General features: G+C 57.4%; 1 protein-coding gene across 3 annotated transcripts; it reads right to left on the reverse strand.

The window, feature by feature from the left end:
* Positions 1–10,207: 10,207 nt before the first annotated feature.
* LCN6 (lipocalin 6) lies at positions 10,208–13,265 on the reverse strand. Of its 3 annotated transcripts, XM_081065970.1 has the most exons (7): positions 13,088–13,265; positions 12,747–12,886; positions 11,955–12,025; positions 11,341–11,451; positions 10,846–10,947; positions 10,495–10,520; positions 10,214–10,307 (listed from the first exon to the last, which is right to left on the reverse strand). In XM_081065970.1, the coding sequence occupies exons 1-7, from the start codon at positions 13,175–13,177 to the stop codon at positions 10,305–10,307; spliced, it is 543 nt and encodes a 180-aa protein (XP_080922096.1). In that variant the 5' UTR covers positions 13,178–13,265; the 3' UTR covers positions 10,214–10,304. The 3 variants fall into 3 exon arrangements, with proteins under 3 accessions (XP_080922094.1, XP_080922096.1, XP_080922095.1); XM_081065968.1 differs by lacking the exon at positions 10,495–10,520 and having other exon boundaries at positions 10,208–10,307; XM_081065969.1 differs by lacking the exon at positions 10,214–10,307 and having other exon boundaries at positions 10,452–10,520.
* Between the last annotated feature and the right edge of the window lie 6,512 nt (positions 13,266–19,777).

Below are 19,777 nucleotides of genomic sequence, written 5' to 3' on the forward strand. Positions count from 1 at the left end.
GCCTCCCAGCGTTCCAGCGCCAGGCCTGTGAGACTAAAGCACGATGAGCAGGAACGTCAGGGGACAGAGAGACCGTGGGAGGTGCTGAGAGCCTGCAAAACTCATTGTGGGGACAGAGCCCCAGAGAGCAGATTTCAGGCTCTCGGCCAAACGTGGAAAGGTGCTGGCTCGTGTAGTAGATGGCCGTCAGCTGTAACCGGTTAGCCAATTAGCCACTGATATAACGGCCGTGGCTGAGCTAGCAAGCGTGGATTGTAGTCAGCAAGTGGGGTCGGTTGGCAGAGATGTAGACGGCAGGTTGCGGATCACGTGGCTCCTGCTTCCTGTGTCTCCAGCCCAGCCACCAGCGAGAATATAGTGGTATGACTCCCCCATCCATGGCTCCGTCGGTGTTCCTTTTTAGCCTCACCATGTCCTGTGTTCTGGTGCAGGATAGAACGAAAGACCCCACAGAAGGTCCCCACAGACAGGCGGAGTCACCAGGAACCACTGAAGCTCTTTATATGGGACAAGGATGGCAGATCCAGGGCTGGGGGTGAAGGGGAGCTGGGGACAGGGGTGCAGAGCAGGCCAGGCCACTAGGTCCTGCCATGTCCTGCTGGGGGAGGGTCCTGGGGTGCCGCCCTGGGGCTGCTGTGGATCATGGTGCCTGCTGCCCTAGGAGGGGGTCAGTGGGGCCAGGATGGGGGACGGCTGGAGGGAGCATATGTGGGCCAGGGAGAGATGAGAAGAGACATGCAGAGGGCATCTAAGAACCACGAGAATCCCGGTCAAGATGAGCCAACCCTGTGGACCCTCGAGCAGAGCAGGGCAAGTGCCCAGGTCGTGGATGATATCACAGAAGCCTGCCCAATGCTTAGGCTCCCGTCACGCAAGGAGATGCATGGCCAGGTTGACAGCACCTGGGGTCAAAGCACAATGCCTGGTGTGGGTGCTGTGAGTGTTTGGGACAGTGGCACTGTGGGTGCAGGGAGGCGTAGGTAACAACGGCGTGAGCATCAGGGGAGAGGCAGACCCGGCAGTGACAGGTCAGGAGTCGGGGTTGCGGGACTCTGCAGAGGCCTCCCTCAAACGCAGCAGCACTGCTGATTTCCAGCCACATGGAAAGAGGCACTGAACAAAGGGACGGGATGTGTCTCCCACACCTGACCTTTAAGACGCCAGAGGAGAACAGTGCCTGTCTCAGAGCTGCGGTCCTCACTCTGAGCCAATCAGGCAGTTCCCAGTCCCGTGGAAAGCCAGCATCAAACCCATGAATACGCTGGTTTTAGCTGGCATGGCCGCTCCGTGGGGAGGTGAAGCTGTCTCAGTGACCACCAGACGGTGGAGCCAGGCAGACCCACAACTTCCAAGGCTCAGCTCCGAAATCACCACCTTCCTGTTGGCAAACAGGGCAAGAGATTCAGCTTTATCCCAATTCTCAGAGTTTCATCTGCTTCCTTTGTTCTGTTTTGCTTTGTTTGGGGGAAAGGGAGACATTATAGCTTCCAGTAGAAACCTATCGCAACCAGCCCCTTTCAAGTTTACCTTCCGACGATCCTAATAAACCCCAATTTCTATGTTCCCTGGACTAAGGCCCACTGCCATCCTTAGTTAAAGGATCTCCTAAAATAACTGGGGACCCCATATGTTTGGTGAAGAATGAACACAGTTACTCACACTTACCTGCCTTGTTTCTCACATTTATGCCAGTTGATCCATGTTTGTTGGGGAGGGTCAAACCCAATAGTGGATAAGGCTTGCCCAATTGGAACATCCAGGAGGGGATTTATAAAAACAAACCCTAATGTTTGGCAAAATGCTGGAACACTTGCTGGGAACGTCCCCCACGTAATGACAGTGACTCTCCCCCCAAAGCCTGTTGGTGGAAACAAAACTCACGCTTGCTCGCAGAAGCCCAACAAAGCTTTTCTTGATTGTTAAATGGACTTCAGGTTGTTTGCAAAGAAAATTCTGGCCTTCCTGCAGAGCTCAACCCCACGCGTAGCCTTTACCTCTGTGTGTGTTGACAAGCGGACCCGAGCCCTCTCTCTTTCAGAGAGCACCAGCAGGCATGCACTCCGGCTGGTATAAGTTCGAGAAACCAGTTTGAAAGGTTTGAATAATTATATTAAATTCCTCAGCAAATCTGTGGGGTCCTCAGTTACTTTGGGAAAATCTTTGACTATGGCTCGCAGTTCAGCTTTCATGCAAAGAACGTTACAAATGAGGGTTGAGCCTTCGATCCTCTGAAGGCTTAATTTTGAAGGGACAGGTTCTGAAAGGATGACAGCAGGCGGGGCCTGAGAAAAAGGAGTCACTTTGTCTCTCTCTGTTTGTTTGCCTCAGCTAATCTTAAATTTGTACTTTGCAGGACCCTGGGGACAGGCCTGGATGGCATCTGTGCAGGCGGCCTTCCCGGCCACCCCTGGGCCCTGGTTCTGGAGACCCCTCAGTGGCCACACTCACCAGGGCCTGCACTGGCTCTTGGGGGTGGCATGGTATTCCTGCCCCTCACTGAGGGACATGGAGCGGCTGTCCCCATCTCCTGGGGGGAGCAGCCAGGGTGGGGTCACCAGAGCCCTAGTCAATGCTGCTTCTGCCCACTCGACCCTCTGCTCCCAGATCAGGCCCAGACCTGTGTCTGCACAGACCTCCAGCCTGTGAGCACTTGCCCTTCTCCCCCACCTGGATTTGCTTTCACCTGCCCCTCCAGGCTGTGAGCTCCTGGAAGGCAGGGACCACGTGGGTCTTTTCAGCACCTCCCCCAGGCCTAGCAGGGCCCTTGCTCAGGGTGAGTACAGGGGGCAGAGTAGCTGTATGAATGATGAAAGGACCTCAGTGTCCCTCCTACCTCTGAGCAGCTTCCATTGTGGAGATGGGGGCTAATAATAAATGTGCATGTTGGTTGGAGGCAGGGGGCGACCCAGAATGACCCCTGGGTGTCCCTTTTCTGCTACAGTCGCTCCATTAATCACAGTGGGCACAGCCCGCCCCCTGGTGGGCATCCCCAGCACTGCAGCCCCAGGCAGGAAAACCATAAACAAAATAACCAACCGGCAGCTTTCTCCAGGCAGTGGCTCTCCCAGGGCTCAGGAGGCAAAGGAGCAGGGGCGATGTCAGGGACCTCAGGAGCCTCTCTCGCTCCCCTCTTTCACTCCACTGTCCTGGTGTCCAGTTCATCCACGAAGCCTCCTCACCCCAGCCAGGGCATAACTCGGTACAAACTTCCAAATGAGGACCCCAAGGCTCCAACAAGGATGGCCTTGTCGCTGGTCCCCAGACGAGTGGTCCAGTGCTCTGTCACATCCTGCACTACCCGGGTCCCAAGATCCCCAAACCCCAGGCTGCCCTCTGCTCAGAAGAACCTCGAAGGAGCAGACATATTTTCCAAGGACTGGGAGAGCAGTGGGTCATGATGGAGAACCAGGGACAAGGACTCTTCTGCAGGCCGTGGGACCCCAGGTGTCATACCATCTGCGTACCCCAGCTTCTCTTGGAAGCCCCCTCCATACTGAAGGGGTCTCCTCCTATTGCAGGTACCCAGAGTGGCGGACACAGGACCTCAGACCCCAGGCTCCTGCCCTGGGCACCTAGGGCAGCCCCTGCCCATCAGCCTAGCATCTCTCTCCTCCCCCTGCTATGAGTCTCAGGCATCTTGCCGGGGCCTGGATGTCCCTAGCCCATACAGAGCTGCCTCCAACCCCTGTTACCTCCCGTGTGCTCCCCCTTCTGACGCCCAGCTGGGCAGTCAGAGTGTGTGTGTGTGCGCCTGTGCCCCGTGGGGATGCCCAGAGCAGTGGGCAGCACATGGGTGGAGGTGGGCAGGGGTCCCCCAGGATCTCAGGGGCTCTCGTTTCCAAGGCAAACCCCATGGGATGGCTGAGCCCTGGCCTAGGGTCCAATCTAAGACGTGGCCATGGAAGCAGAGACTGGGGACACACCAGACCCAGTGTGCAGTCTTTGCTGGGACCTCTGGGGGGATGAAGGGGTGTCACGTAGCCTCTCAAGCTGCACAGATGGGATCCTGGAATGCTTGAGGCACTGTCCCTCAGCAGGCTGAAAGCCCCAGAATTCTAACAACCAAATGGAAGACAGACGATTCCCTGCGGAACTGTGGGTGTGGCTTTTGGCACCTGTATTAAGCTAGAATCCACTGCATAGAAAACCCACAAAGTGGTTCAAAGAGCTGCATTGGCAGAAGCACTGACTGAGATGGTGCAAAGTGGGGCCACCGACTTCCTGCAGGCAGGAAACCCGCTGAGGACATGGCTGTGTCCTATGTCTCCTTCAGAAGTGGCCAAAGTGAGGGATGAACATGTGAAGAAGGAAGGCAGTCTCAGGGAGCTGGGGGGCACCCCAAGTCAGAAGCTTCAGGGAACACCCGCCAGGGCAGCGAGCCCAGTCACGTGGTCCCTGCAGGCTGTGGAACTGCCCTGGACTGTGGCTGCTCTGTGCCCCCCATGCTTCTCTCTGACGGGACCGTTTATTTCAGTCACGTGTTCACTGTCTCACCACGGGTGCTGAGCAAGTGGGGGTCTGGTAACTTCCCATTTACTTCTAAGGTGTGTGCCCTAGAGGGGCCTCTGTGGAGTGGAGACCACAAGGTCCCTGATTCGAGCCCAACACCCTGATTAAATGAGACTCAGGGGACCTGAGAGGCAAGATGGGGTGAAGACACCCGACACGCAGAAGGGACATGAGGTGCGTGGCCGAGGTGACAGCTGGTGCAGGCTACGTTCAGGGCCTGGAGCTTCCTCCCCTTCCTGCATCCATGCCCTTGCCCAGGGCTTTGCAGTGTGTCCCACTGGAGAAGCGACGGACCCAGGTGGGACAGCGACAGCAGGTGCCGTGGTGGCCGTTTGTTACGCGGTTGGAGCTGCCTGACACACTCCTGTGATTTCCCCCGTAGGTGTCTTCATCCATGCTGTGACTTCCATGACCAAGTACATACCAGTGACTCCAAAACGTCTGTCTCCACCCTGGACCTCTCCTCTGAAGTCCAGCTGCCCACATGACATGTCCAAGGAATGTCCTAGAGGAACTCCAAGGCACACCCCCCACACCCTGCTGGCATTCCCTCTCCTGTGGCTGCCACCGCTCTGGCCCGCCTCTGCCAGTCCCTCCCCTTGCCCCCCAAACGGCTCTGTCACCACCTCCCCAAAGGGTTCTTCAAAGGCAGTTTCCCCCCCAGGAGGCCCTGCACCCCCGCCCCACCGTCGCTTACTGGACTCCCACCACCCTTCACTTCCAGCTCACATGGCACTTCCTCCAAGAAGCTCTCCCCAACCCGGACTGCCAGCCCTGCTGCTGTGTGGCGCTGGTCCCTCTAGGTGTGTTTCTCAGTGTCAGGAATGGTGAGCCTGGTGCCTGCTCCGGGGTCTGGCTCTCCTGGCCACGCATCACTTCTGAGAGCTCTTTTGCCTGTTGTGCTCACTGCTTCGTCCCCCTCCCCCAGCAGCTAGCATGATGCCCAGCACACAGCAAGTGCCTATAAATGTTTGATGAATACGCCAGTGGCTTCCCAAGAAAGTGTAGGATGTCCAAGAACACAGAGAATGTGAGGCACATGAGAAGGATGACACTGGACTGGCCGTGGTCTATTTCACAGCAGCTAAGGGACGGCAGCACCTTCCTCGTAATCCAGAGGACACGGCAGAAGGGGCCTGGTCTGGCACCTCCCTGCCCGGTCAGCACGGCCCTCCTACCCCCATCTCTTGATGGTCGTGTAGGTTACAGCCGTGTCCCTGGGTGTCACACCGTCGATGGCCTGGGACCACCAAACACCTCTCAACAAGCAGTTGGATGTGAAGACCTGGCATCTTGAACAGTTCTCTGGGGCCTGGGGGACCACAAGTCAGCCCCACAGGAAAAAACAGGAAGGCAGCTGGCTCTCACGGCAGGATGGTGTGCGCGCAGGAGGCTGCGGGAGAGGGAGGAGGTGAGGAGGGGGCCGGGGGTGCTGTCAGGGAACCCGCACCTGCTCCCTACTTTCCCGTGTGCTAGTCTGGGGCACCGCAGAGGGCGACGCCATGCCCAGCCTGCTCCTCCAGCCACAGTGCAGACCTGGTCCCACCGGGATCCCAGCAGGGGTGTGCCAGGGCCACCTCGCCCGCCTGCGCAGGGCCTGCCCGAGGGACAAGCCGGGGGGTGGGGGGGGAGCAGGGCATCACACTCTGGCATGTCTGCACAGTGGCTTCACATCTTTATGAAGATGGCATCGTCACTCTTCCATCAGCTCTCGAACGGAAGGGGCAGGGGCCGGGGCAGGAGAGGTGTTACCCGAAAGCCTTGCGTCCACATTTTACCATCTTTTGGGAGAATGGTCAAACCCCTTGTGAGCTCCAAAATCTCACATATATCCACAAACTTCTTCATACTCAGGAAGCTGGATGTGTTCTGTCTGCCTGCAGTTGGGAAGCACAATCTCAACGTCAGAGTTTCCAGTTCCGGGGTCTGGGGCTTCCCCTGACTGCCCCCCCAACCCCGCCCCCAGACACGGAAATGCCTCAGAATTCTCAGGCGGATTAGCAAGGCTGCTGCTAAGGGCAAGAAGAAAACCAGTGGGTGTCATTCTGTGTGCTCCCAGGCAGGCGGGTCCCCAGCAAGGCCCAGGACTCACGGTCCCTCGGGTAGCCCTCTGCTCATCCAATCCCGTCTGCCCAGGCCCGGCTGGCAGCCCTTCCGCTGCATTGCTGCGCCTGCCACTGAGGCTCCCCAGGCCCCCTCCCTGCCCTCTCCAGCATTTCCAGCAGGGCTGCTCATCCCCCTCCCTGCACTGTCCCCTCTATGCCTGGAAGTGGGTCACGCCCCTACCTTCCCATCCTGGTTCCATATGAACCTTCATCAGCACCTCCCCTGCTCCCCAAATCCCACCTCTGCCCTGGAGTGGGGGTTCTGCGTCCACGCAGATAGTAGTCCTGCTCCCAGACTCTCATTTTCTGACCTCAACGTTGCAGTGCCTCCCCCATCACCCCTGCTGTGGCCACTTGGGAGACCTGCCTGTGTGGCCTCGGTCTCCAGGGCCCCACACTGCCCACCCACCTGACTCCCCACTCCCCACCAGCCCCCTTCCCACTTCTCCCCTCCCACCACTCTGCACCGCTGTGGGCTGGCTGCTCCTTTGTCCTCCCTTCATACGCTCAGGCCCCAGTGTGATAGCATTAGGAGGTGATGAGTCAGGTGAGGGCCGGGGGTGGGGTCTAGGATGGGATCGGTGTCCTTAGAAGAGGAGGCCAGAGCTCTCCCCATCATGTGAGGTCCTGCCAGCCAGGAAGAGGGCCCTCCCCAGACCCCACCCTGCTGGCACCTGAGAAGTAATCCACGACCTGTGGTGCCGCACCGAACTGCTGAGGCAGAGCCCCCCTCGCCCCCCTCACCTTCCTCGTTCACTACCCAGGACGCCCGGACCAGGGCTTGGCCCACTGGACTCACTGAATAACAGCAGGGTCTTGGAGGTCCGGCCGGCCCGGCCCAGGCGCACGTCCACCACACCGTAGCTGTAGTCAGTGGACAGCACGCGGAAGCCCTCCACCCCCTTCACTAGATGGACGGGAAGAGAAGACAGCTGCACTGACCCTCCTGCCCACACAGGGCACCTGGAAGGTCTCCCCCCACCCCGCCCTGCAGGCCCAGGTGCCAGGATGACACCTGTTGTGGCCTTTGGGAAGGATAGTCTCTGGGACCGCGGCCAGCCTGCCGCCATGGTCTCAGGGCAAAGGGACCCCTGGGGAACAGTGCTGTCAGGGGCATCACATCCAGTGTCTCCGTGGCCGTCTTCCCCATACGTACAGGTATTCCTGAACACAGCCTTCTTCCCATCTTTCCGCAGAATTAACGTGTGGGACTGGCAGCCCCGTGACCTGGGAGGGGCAAGGTGGGCTTGCCAACTCATGGCCAGGGAGCCTCTCTTCCCACCTGGGGCCCCCTCTATCCCCCTCCTCCCGCCCTTGCTCCGTGGGGCTGGCTGAGGCCAGGAACAGCTCGAAGCTTCACTCCCCAACTCCTGTCCATTCAAGGCTCTGTTATTCCAGAACTTTCCAACTTGGACGAGGGCTGGTCCCAAAGCTTCGAGGAAACCTCCAAACGCCTGCTGCGTGCCGAGGGCCCCATGGGCTGCAATGGCCTCTCCTCAAATCAGCCCCCTGAATTTCAGGGGCAGGAAGTGATGGGGGTCGTGGCTGCACAGACAGTCCTTGTGGGTCTTGCAGACTGAACCATGGCCCTGCCCCTTTCTCCTATGGAAAGGGAGCCACCCTGTTTGCGGCCAGTGGTCTGTGGAGGGTGTGCTGGGACCCCTGTGCTCATCCCCTCACCGGCTAAAAGTGAAGACCACCTTCAGCTGGCCCACGTTGTGAAGCTGCACGACGGACGCCCCCAGCTTCCACTTGTTTCTGTCCGGCAAGAAGCCCTGGACGTCAGAGGCGACGGCAAGAATGTACCAGAACCCTGAAAACTGCAGAGAGGGTGCTGGGGAGCACAGACGCTGCTCCCAGTTTCTGAGGCTCCTCTTAAAACCCCGGAGAACCTACTGGACCAGTGACCTTTGCCTGAGGCCCCGTCCACATCCAGGGCCGTGGGTGGGGGGCAAAAGCCCAGCGGGGCTGTGGGCACTGCATGCCAGGACTTCCTTCCTGTGAGGGCCTCCCTGGCACCCCTTTCCTTCCAGCTCACCCCTGCACCCCCTCCCACAGACATCCTGCTGCAAACCTGTGCTCCCAGGCATGGCCAGTCCATTATAGCCTGTGCCCACGGCCACCCCCACCGAAACCTTCCACTGGCCAATGATCTCATTATTCCAGAACATGCCCTGCTCTCCCTCCTTTTCCCCCCACCTACCTGGCATCTCCAGGTAACCTCAGGCCACACCTGTCTGGGGCTCTCTGCGCCTTCCCACCCAAGGGCTCCTAGCCTGTGGGGCCCATGGTTGTCAGCTGAGTTTTGCTATCCTAGCCTGTCCCTAAAAGAGGCCGTCATCAGCCCTTGAGGGAGAGGTGGGCAGCAGGCGGGCAGCCTGCTGGGCCAGCAGAGCCCTTTTGTCACCTGGGGGCTGCCCATGGACCAGGATGGCCACTTGAAGACTGTCAGGAAACGTCTTCCCAGCTGCCCGCCCTGTACCCTGACCCTCTGTGGCCGGGCCCCTGGCCCAGAGACTGCACACAGGCTGACCTTGTTCCAGTTGAGGTTGTGAGACTCCCTGGGGAGCTGTCCCTGTGGCTGGGACCCCACAGGCAGCACCAGCGCCAAGACCAGCACAAGTGGCAACCGCCCTAGCCTCATCCTGGCTCTACTCCCTTAGCCAGTGAACACCGACTTTAAATTACCCCACCCACCTGCCCCGCCGTGGACGTCCAGCCAACCCGGAGCCTTCAGACAGCCTGGGGTGGGCCGCAGGGAGGGCCGGGGCTTTGGGCCCTCCCCCGGGCATAGAGCTGCACAGCCACTCTGGGACTTGCTAGCCTGGGAGGCCGTGAAGACAGAGGCCATCGTGTTTCCGAGGTCACTCCCCTGGGCCTCGAGTCGCCATGTGTGCCCTGGAGCTATCTCAGCTGGCAGTGAGCCCCAGGGCCTCACTGGGAGAGAGGTGTCACTGTGAGTCACTCACTGAATGGGACACACCACGTGCAGCTGGGGCTCTGATGATGCCAGAGCAGAGGCTGACGGGCAGACCTGGGCTGGACAAGTACGTGCTCTGCCGTGAAGAGCGAGGCCCGTGTGCACCTCACCGTGAGTGGTGGGCAGCTCCCACCCGGGCTCCCGCCCAGCTCCCCCGACAACCCTGCTTTTCTAGGACTTCAGGCAGGGCCCCCAGAACACAGGAGGGCCGAGCGGCTCAGGCCCTCGCTGCCCCTGCCTTGAGCCCAGCCAGGGAAAGTCAAGTTCTGATGCCCTGAACACCAGGGTGGCCCAGCCAGGAGCCCTGGTGGGCACCAGTGCCGGCTTCCTCGGCCCAGCACCCTATCCGAAGTGCATCCAGACCTCCGGGCCTTGCTGTGGCCCACGCACAGCAGCCTCTGATCTGCAGAGCAGTGCTCTCCGCAGCCCAGCCCCACCTCTGAGCCAGGGCCTGAGACCTGGAGTCCCAAATCCAGAGGGACTCTGTGAGGGACGCAGGTACAGGTGAGCCATCTTGTCCCAGAGCTGGCTCTCTGCTCTGTGATTCAGCCGAGCACCACCACCCCCCCATCCCAACATGAGCCCCAAGCACACACGGCAGGCACGGGCAGGCTTCTGGAACGCTTTTATTCAGGTCTGCAGTACCCAATCCCCTGGGAGCACCGGTCAGCTGAAAGAGGTGGGTGCTGGCCCCCCAGCGGTCACACCATTCACTGGAAATGAGAAGAGTACTGGGGGACTCCAGGTTCACCCCAAAAAGCACCTGGCCCCTGGCCCTCCAGTCCTTCCTGGCAGTGGAGACACTGGCCCCTCCTGCCTACTGGGATGTGGGGGCTCCCAGGGCCCCCAGGGTCTAGCTGCTGCACAGGGAGCCCGGGGTGACGCTCAGAAGCAGCTTACCTGGAAGGCTTTCCGGGCACAGGTGGCTGCAGGGGTAGGGGCGAGATGGACTGTGAGGTGGGGTAGCTCTCACCTGACCCCCTGGGCTGCCCAGGACAGACCTCAGCCACCCCAGCACCCGGGTGCCCTTTCAATGCCTGCCCACAGCCTCACCGGCCGTGGGGCCATCCCTGCAGGCCTGACTCTGGGCAGGGAATGAGTGACTCCTTGAAGACCCCCCAGTCCTGCCTGACTCCCTGAGGCCATGAGGGTCCCCAAGACTGATAGGTCAGTGTGTAGCCCCTCAGTCCTTGATGGCCCAGCACGCCCCTGGGCATCAGAATGGCCCCGAGCCACTCCAGTGACACTCACGGTCGGTCTGCAGCCTGGCCTGCTGCTGTGACAGGAAACCCAGGCCCTGGCTCCACTTGGTGAAGAGGCTCAGGCCCTCCTGGCTGGCCCACTCCGCCCGACCTGGGGGGCAGGGTGGAGGGTGCCCCTGAGAGCCCTGGGGCTGGGAGGCCTGTCTGCAGCAGGACTGGAGGGCTGGCTGGCGGGGGCTCTGCCCTCCTCTGACCCCAAGGCCCTTCACCCCATGGGGCCCTCCCCTACCCCCAGCACTGGCATCAGGAGCCCCGTCCCTCCCTCCGTGCAGGGCCCTGCCTTCTGCAGCCGGAGCAAGAGCAGAACAGTGGGGGATGAAGGCGCGGAAGGAAGGCGTGGGGACTGCAGCTGGCGATCATGCAGGGATGAGGAGCAGGGATGAGGCACAGGGTCACTGGGGGTGGGGGGCACACTGCAGCCTGCATGTGCCTCTGTAGCCCCGACATGCAGAGGACGGACGCCCAGCACGCCTCGGACACTCACTGTACAGCTCCACGGTGCTAAAGGCCTCATCCTCCAGCTCCAGCTGCGTGAATACGATGGCGTAGTCTCTGAAGTTGGAGCCCAACACCCGGTACTCCAACACGCCCAGGGCTGGGGGACAAGAGCCCCGGAGGGTGGGGCCATCAGACCTCCCCAAGGCCCTCCCAGCAGGCCAACAGCCCCCGAGCTCTGTCCTCGTCCCTGCCCAACCTGTGCCACATGCATTGCTCTCAGTGACTGATGGATAGCGACATCCTGGGGATAACTGGGGTGCCATCGGTCACACTTCCTGGATGCTGTCCCCACTGGGACCAAGTGCCAGGGTCCCACCACCCACACACACTACAGAGGGAGTCCTGAGGGCCCAGCTGAGCATGAAGGGCAGTTGAGTTCTCCATCCTCAGGATTGGCGCCAAACCAATGGCAAAATGAGGTCCTTTCATGTCCTGGCCCAGAGCTATGCTGAAGCCTCAGGATGGGGCCCGCCCCTTCCCCACCAGCACTGGCCCTGCCTGCAGGAGGCCTGGGGACGCTGCAGAGGACTGAGGGCCCAGAGCTGCGGCCTGACGCAGGCAGGGAAATGGAGCCAGCGCCCACAGTGGCGTCTTCCTTACATGGATTCTCAAACACCCATCCAGAGTTTTGTCTCAGCAACTCCGTAACGCTCAGGTCACACGTCTCTAGCCTGGGAAAAAAAGGGAAGGGCCCATGGTCAGCTCGGGGTCCAGACTCAGCACCGGAGGGGAGCACTGCCCCCCAAGCCTGGCCAGCCGTCTTCCTCTTCAGGGACCCGGGCACCCGGAACCCTGCTCCTGGCCCAGTTCGACCCCTCTGAGTACCCACACCATGGCATCCTGAAGGCGGCAGAGCACAAACCTAACAAGTGTGCCATGGTCTCTGCACGCCAGGATGAGCTCATGCCCACGGTCACGAGGAAATAGGAAAACTCTAGAAGGAAGAATAAACAGCAAGAGCGAGCCAAGCAACAAATACCGCATATTAGAGAGCTGTGGTAGTTAAAACAACAGTGTTTTGGCAAATAAATAGACTGATGAAAGGAACAGAACAGGAAGTCTGAAGATAAATCGAAAGAGGTGTGCTTCATGCAGGACAGTTAACGTCTCGGGTCGGGCAGGAGAGAGGACAGTTGGCTACATGACGCTGGGCAGTTGGGTAGCAATCTAGAAAAGAATGAAGTCGAACCTCACGTTCTCCCCTAGGCTGAAATCCCAAATGCCTCAAAGATGCTATGCAGACTGGAGAGGCCAAGCAGAGGGTGGAGCTCGGAGCAGAGTGGGCGAGGAGGGGAGGGCAGGCGGGCACCAGGAAGCCTCTGTGCTGGGCCATGGGACTCGGCCCACCTGCTGAGCGAGGCCTGGCAGTGAGCACGGTGCACCCTCGCTCACCTGTGCCGGGAGGACCGCACTTTCAGGTTGTTTTCTGGAGTGAGGGTCACCACGACCCCCTCGATATGCTTCGTGGCCTTCTCTGCCGCGAAGCCCTTTTCACCGGAGGCCACAGCAAGAACATACCAGGACCCCAGAAGCTGGATGGAGGAGGGGTGGGTGAGGCACCACCCCCAGCCTGGGAGCCCAGGCACCCCTCCCACCGACCAGCCCATCCCCCACAGCCTGTGCTGGTCTGGGCTGGCCCTGGGGTAGCCCAGAGGCTGTGTGGCCCCGACGGGCCTGGTCTCCAGGACCAACGTGCCCATGGTATGTGCAGATCCCCACAGGAGGACTGTTACCTGCTTAGGGTTCAGCCTCCCCAGCCACACTGCCTGGGCCCTGGGCAGTGAGACCACAGCCAGAAGGGCCGTCAGCAGCACACCCCTCATTCTCCCAGAGTCTCACACAGCAGCACACACTCCTCGGCCTGGGATATAGTCCCTCTAGCTGCTGGAAACCTGTTTATATGGCTCTGAATGTGTTGCTGTGGGCGGCCAGTAACCACCGGGACACCATTTCAGCCTCTCTTCTTGCACGGTGGCGAAATTACCCAAAGGAGGGGACTTATAATTCGGTGGTGGCCTCTGAGCCCTGCCCAGACATACTGAGAGCGGGCAATGTGTGCCCAGCCCTGCCCTGCACCCCTGGAGTCTCAACACTTCCTTCCACTTGGGGCTTCCAAATAAACACCCTCATCGCAGGCCAGACACTCCCCAGTCTCCTCCCCTCCCTAGGTGGGCCAACACTCTCCTCACTGCTCTGTCTGGGAAGACCAGAGCTGCTTCTTGGAAGCCCAGGCCAACAGCAAGCCAAGGCCAAGTTCCACGAGTGGGCCAAGAACAAGTGGTTCTTTCAGAAGCTGTGGCCTTGTAACTATCTTTTTGTTCAATCGTTAAAGACACAAAACGTCCCCAAAATCAAAAGGAAAAAAGCTCCCACTCCGTCCTGGCCCACCCACCTTCTGCTCTGCTGGCCTTGGCCCCCTGCCCCCACACACAGCCAGCATCTCAGCCTGGAATATCCTGTTCTTCCAGCCTCCGCTCCACCCATCCAGACCGACCCACTCTGGCCAGCCTTCCACCTCTGCTCCCCATGACCTTGGCAGGGCCATCCGGGGCTGCACGTCCCCCAGGGCTCCCTGGGAGCAGAGGGCAGAGGGCTCAACAGAATCTGACTGAGCACCCGAAACCCGGGGGAGAAGGCCTGGAGGGTTCTTGCCAGGGGGGTGGGTGGAGAACGAACAAACTGCATTTCCCAGAACGCTTGGCTGGTCGGCTTCTAGCCTGTTGACGTAAGAATGGACAAGATTTGGAAGGTGGAAGAAAGATGAAGCCATTTGTCCAGCCAGGGCTTTCCAAGGAGGGGCCTCTGACACGCCACCATGGCGGACCCACAGAGGGGTAAGGTGAACAAAAGTAGACTAGCCTGGCACAAACCCGCAGCTCAGCTCCCTACTCCCTCTGGGGCCCAGAAAGTCTCAGGCCTTGAACTTGGATCAGGATGGTCCCGACTGCCAGCTTCCTAGATGCCTGACAGAGAAAACGGAAACAGGAAGACACAGACATCACCCTATTCTTCAGATCAGTCCCGTCCGCTGTTGTTTCAAATGCAGCTTCCTGACAAGAATGGAGACTAAGATGGTGCGTGTGCGAAGCCGCAGCGAAACAGACGAGAAAAGCAGACCTGTGCAGCCTCCTGCTCTGGGACCCCAAGGCCAACCGGCTCAGTCACCAGCACCGGCGGGCACTCGTAAACAACTCACATTTGATTCTCACAGTCGGCAGGACGCTAGTGGGGTGGGGACGGCCCCTTCTAGGTCTCAGACTCCTCGCAGTGTCCTCACGGGACGGAAGGGGCACTAATCCCATCCCTGGGGGCCCCATCCTCACGACCTCGTCGCCTCCCAAACATCCCTCCTCCATCAGGGGTTAGGAGGTCAACATATGAACTTTTGGGGGTACAAACGGCAAAGCCTGTAAAAATGGCTGTGATTCCTCTGCTTAATGAGCTGAATCTTTGAAATTGTGTTGAATTTGCATGATTTTCATAACACAGATGGAACCTACAAAAAGCGGTGTAGATGAAGGACTTCTGTGCAACACAAGATAATAACAATTACTCAAACTGAAGCTCTGCACAATCCTCTGAAAGCTGAGTGGCTCTGAAAGAGGGGAAAAAAATGTTAGAAACCTCCCATGGTCTGTAAATAAAAAGCCCAAACATCCACCAGGTGGCTCACTCGAGCCTCTGTGGAGCTTCGGACGTCTGCAAAACCCTCAGCGAGGAAACGGCCTGGAAGACCAGAGATGGATTAAAATGAGCCATAGGAGAAGGGGTCTGCTCTGACTGCAAGACTGCTGCAAAGGGGTCTGGGTAGGACAGTGACCCCCATTCCATGGGACAGGACTGGGAGGCTCAGGTGACCTCAGAAAGGGGGCACTACTGGCACAGAAGAGTCAGATCGGGCTAAGGGTGCCTTTCTAGACAAAACAAGCAAATGTCACACATACACTCATACCCCAAAATGCCATCCATTAAAGAGAATTTACTGCACTCTCATTGGTGGGTACACATGAACTAGGAAAGTTATAAGCCACCCAAACTGCCAGCCCGATCCGGGAAATGCACTGATTCAAGTAGTCTGTACTTCGCTGCTATAAGGAGAAACATAAACAAAAAATAAAAACCTCTCACCGAAAGGAAACCCTGCAGGGCGGGAAAGCAGAAGAAAACTGTGACACACACTCGAAGTAACTTAAATGTACTGAAGGTAGGAAAAGAACATCGCGAATGAGGAATTTTAAAAGCTAAGAGCAGCAATGAACAAAAATAGGAGAAAACGAAATGGGAATTGATTGTGCTTAGGAAACAAACGGACTATGGGGCTTGACTGATACAGCCAGGTGCTTCAGCGTCTCCAGGCAAATGACAAATGTCTTTCAGGATGCGGGCAGCCAGCTGGCTTCAAAGTTTCCAGAGCAAACTGTACAGCAAGCAAAGCCATTAGAAACACACTGCCCACAGGGACCTGCCACAGCACTGCAGCAAAAGTGGGTTGAACAGACCCAATGTGGGTCAGGACCAACGCGGCCGGGGACGCTGGGGACACACATGACACACCCGGGGACGCCGGGGACATGCACGTCACCCTGCATCTGGATTAATACACTGTAAAACATGCACAGAATCTATTATTTTTTAAGCCACAAAGAAAGCATCCACGAAGCAGAATTATTACAAACAAACTTCTCTGACAAAAATACAATAAAACTAGAATAATTTGTCACTTTCTATTTTAAAAAACACTCTTGGATGAAAAAAAAATACAAACTGAAATTACAGAATGTGTTTAACAGAAATGTCATAAAAACACCATGAAACAGTGATCAGAAGATGAAGGTCACAGCCTTAACCATTTAGACCATGAAAAATGAAAGAATAAAAATAAATCCCCAACGCAAAAAAGCAGACAGATATCGTATTACAATGTTTACACCTGGAATTTATAGTAACCAGTGTTGCCTCGATAAATTTAATTTTTTAAAACTAGACAAAGAACAAAATGTAAACAAACCACAGGAAAGGAATAATAATGATAAAAGCAGAAAATCATAGGTAAAGAATAGAAAGTAGCAGATGTATTTAATGAACCAAAATCCTTTGAAAAATGAACAGAAGAGGCAAACCAGTAGTAAAAGCAAATAAAAAAAAGATGAGAGACCATAAACACATAAAGTAATAAATGACGAGAGCAGGGAATGATACTTGGAACAGAAGAGGGGATATTTCATCAACAGAAAATACTTTGCTGGCCTCCAAGCAAATAATTTTGAAGTTCAAAATAAAATGGATAAATTTATAGGAAAACTCAGTTTGTCAAGTTTTACCCTATTAGACAAAGAAATAGATAGATAGATAGATAGATAGATAGATAGATAGATAGATAGATAGATAGATACTGTGTTTCCCTGAAAATAAGCCCTAGCCGGACAATCAGCTCTAATGTGTCTTTTGGAGCAAAAATTAATGTAAGACCCGGTCTTATTTTACTATAAGACCTAGTATATAATATAATGTGATGTAATGTAATGTAATGTAATATAATATAATATAATATAATATAATATAATATAATATAATATAATATAATATAATACTGGGTCTTATGTTAATGTTTGCTCTAAAAGATGCATTAGAGCTGACTATCCGGCTAGGTCTTATTTTTGGGGAAACACGGTAGGTGGATGATAGATGGATAAGTGATAGATGATAGGTAGACAGATGATATAGGTAAATAGATGGTAGCTAGCTAGCTAGATAGATGACAGATATGACAGATAGGTGACAGATATGATAGATAGGCAAATGACCGACAGATGGTGCGTGGATGGCACATAGACGACAGCAGAAGCAGAGAAGCAAGGCTCTGGAGATGGACTAGATGTCCGAGCTGTGGCTTGCGTTCTCATGCTCTAACAGCCACCGCCGTGTGGAGCAGCCAGCCCCGCCAAGTGGAACAACTGCTTCAGTGTAGTAGCTGCTCTAAGTACCCGTCTCTGAAATGCAGCCCCGGATCCTCTCAGGAGCCTTTTCGTCTGCTGCTCTTGAACCCACAGCTCACACTTTTCTGTTTCTCCGCATGTCCAGTAACTTCTGTGCTGGCCCTACTGATGAGCCTCTGTGAAGCCCTGGTTTCCATTATGACCCTCTGAACAGCGCTAGCATCTGTCATGGACTGAAGTGTGTCCCCTGAGAATTCCCATGTTGGAGACCTCGCCCCCAGTGTGTTTGCGGTCAGGCCTTCTGGGGGTGATGGGGTTAAGCGAGGTCATAAGTGTGGAGCCCCAACTCAGTGGGACCTGTGCCCTTATAGGAGAGGGGGACACTAGAGACCTCTCCATGTGTGGCAGATAAGAGACCCCAGAGGACACAGCAGGGGGCCCGTGTCTGCAGGTCAAGAGGGTCCTCAGCAGAAACCAGCCGTCAGCAACCCAACTGTGGGCACACGGCCTCCAGAACCCTGAGGAGATAACTTCCTGTCATCTCAGTCACCCAGTCAGTGAGCTCTGTGATGTCCACAGGTAGAATGAGTGCTTTCCATCAGGCCAGGCCCCTTTGCTTGCCTCAAACTGTGGCCACACAGAGCCATGGGACATCCAGAGGTTCCCAGCACTTCTGCTTGTCAGAATTCAGCCTCCAGGCATCTCTCCAGTCTTTGGGATCTGGTTCAAGATTCGTTAAGGTGAGTCCCAGGCAGGTCCTACTCTTGGGTGGTCCTTACTCTAGCTGGGCTGCACCCTGCCCCCCAGCACTGATGACCTCAAACATGAGGCTTGGGTCACCCTGTCCTGAGCCAGACCACCCTTTCTGCCCACCAACTCCAGCCGCTGCGGATGGAAGAAAAATAAGCGATAGTGCAGGTCTGGGCGAGACCACCCATCAGGCCTTCCAGAAAGCCAGGCTGGCCATATAAGCAGGGCAGGGAGGAGCAGGCCTGGGAGGGCAGCCATGACCCGAGCCTTGGGAAGCAATGTCCATGGGATTGAAGTCGGGACAACTGAGAGCCATTCTCCCAATAGGGAGAATGTAGGCAGGAGTGCGGTGTGGTCACCTTTCATCCCAGCCATCTGAACCAGAAGCTCTGCTCAGGGACCCTGCCTGGGGTGACCTCGGGCTCTCAGGAGCAGGATGAGACTTAGCAGTGAGCATGACCTTGGGGCAGCCTGACCTTCAGGCTCTGAGCAGGGCAGGGCAGAGAAAAACCCTTGGGGGGAGGCAGGGAGAGGACAGGGGGCTGTCACCCTGCGTGTAACTTTGTGGCCCCCCATTCAGCTCCTTCAGGGGAGGTCCAGCCAGGGGTGGCATCTGACATGGCTCACATTCGGCAGCGATTGTCACAGTAGACAGCGAAGACCACCCAATAGTCAGATTTGCTGTTGGGTTTAGGGCACCTCCCCTGCCTGTCTCCCGGCGGCCTCCCAGGAAAGACTAGGGGTAGCAGGTTTGGTAGTGGGTTTATTTGGAGCTGGTGCAGGTGGCCCCCTGGGCAAGGACCAGAGAATTGGGGTGGGGTGGGCTCCCACATTGTGGCTGGAGAGGGGGGCCCTCTAGATCAGCTCCTGCAATTCAGAAGGGCAGGGGCTCAGGGGCTGGCCGTCCCAAAGGCCACAGAGCAGCAGTCAGGGCCACAGCCAGGGTGTCCGGGTGTCCAAAGCCAACTGCTGTGTGGCTTTGAGCAAAGCACGCCCAGTTCCTCTACCTGCAAAGCGGGTGACAGTCCCCACCTCTGGGACTGTGTCAAGACAGAGGGGTCAAGCAGGTTATGTGTGTGGGACACAGGGGCCCGAGACATGCGCACAGGGCCCCAACCGGGCAGGATGTGAGCACGCAGAGCCACCAGTATGCCCGCCCAGCGTGCTGGGTGAAGCCTGGGGACCAGGGCCCAGGCCCCTCCCCTGCCTCCTCCCAAGCCCACCCTTACACCCAACCCCCAGGGTTCTGGCCTGGCAGCCTGTTGTCACCACCCTGGAGGCACAGGATGCAGAGAAGCCAGGGCCTCCATCAGGCCAGGGACCCAGGTGGGGCTCAACACAGACCGGACGAAGGCTCACCTCCTTCAGCAGTTTGGCACACCTCCCTGTGGGACAGAAACAGTGTGAGGGGCTGCAGGACAGGCACCCTGCCCCCACCCGTGGGGTCCCCAGCCCACTGCTCACCCCAAAGACCTGGGGCTCACCGTGCCGGGCCACCAGGTAAAGCCCTGTGTCTGTTGTCAACTCCCGGAACCTCCAGAAGCCTGGTCCACCCTCGTCCTCGAGGCTGCGAGCTGTGTGGCACCGGGGGCTGAGCAGCGCCTGCCCCTGCCCCCCGCAGGCGGTAGCAGGGCAGAGCCCCCGCCCCGGGGAGCTTACTGAGGTACTTGAGCACGTGGAAGTCCTTGCCCTGCCAGCGGAGGGACAGCTGCAGGATGGCATAGTGCTTGTAGTCCG

This window comes from Rhinolophus hipposideros, assembly GCF_964194185.1.
Source record: "Rhinolophus hipposideros genome assembly, chromosome: 11".
In the NCBI taxonomy this organism is placed as follows: domain Eukaryota; kingdom Metazoa; phylum Chordata; class Mammalia; order Chiroptera; family Rhinolophidae; genus Rhinolophus; species Rhinolophus hipposideros.

Bases quoted from the DNA above. Each gene is read 5' to 3' on its own strand.
- LCN6 (XM_081065968.1), bottom strand. From the start codon at position 13,177: ATGAGGGGTGTGCTGCTGACGGCCCTTCTGGCTGTGGTCTCACTGCCC. The intron at 12,887-13,087 runs GTAACAGTCCTC...TCCTCCATCCAG, and splicing joins GGAGGCTGAACCCTAAGCAG to CTTCTGGGGTCCTGGTATGT. The intron at 10,948-11,340 runs GTGAGTGTCCGA...CCTGCCCCCCAG, and splicing joins TAGCACCGTGGAGCTGTACA to GTCGGGCGGAGTGGGCCAGC.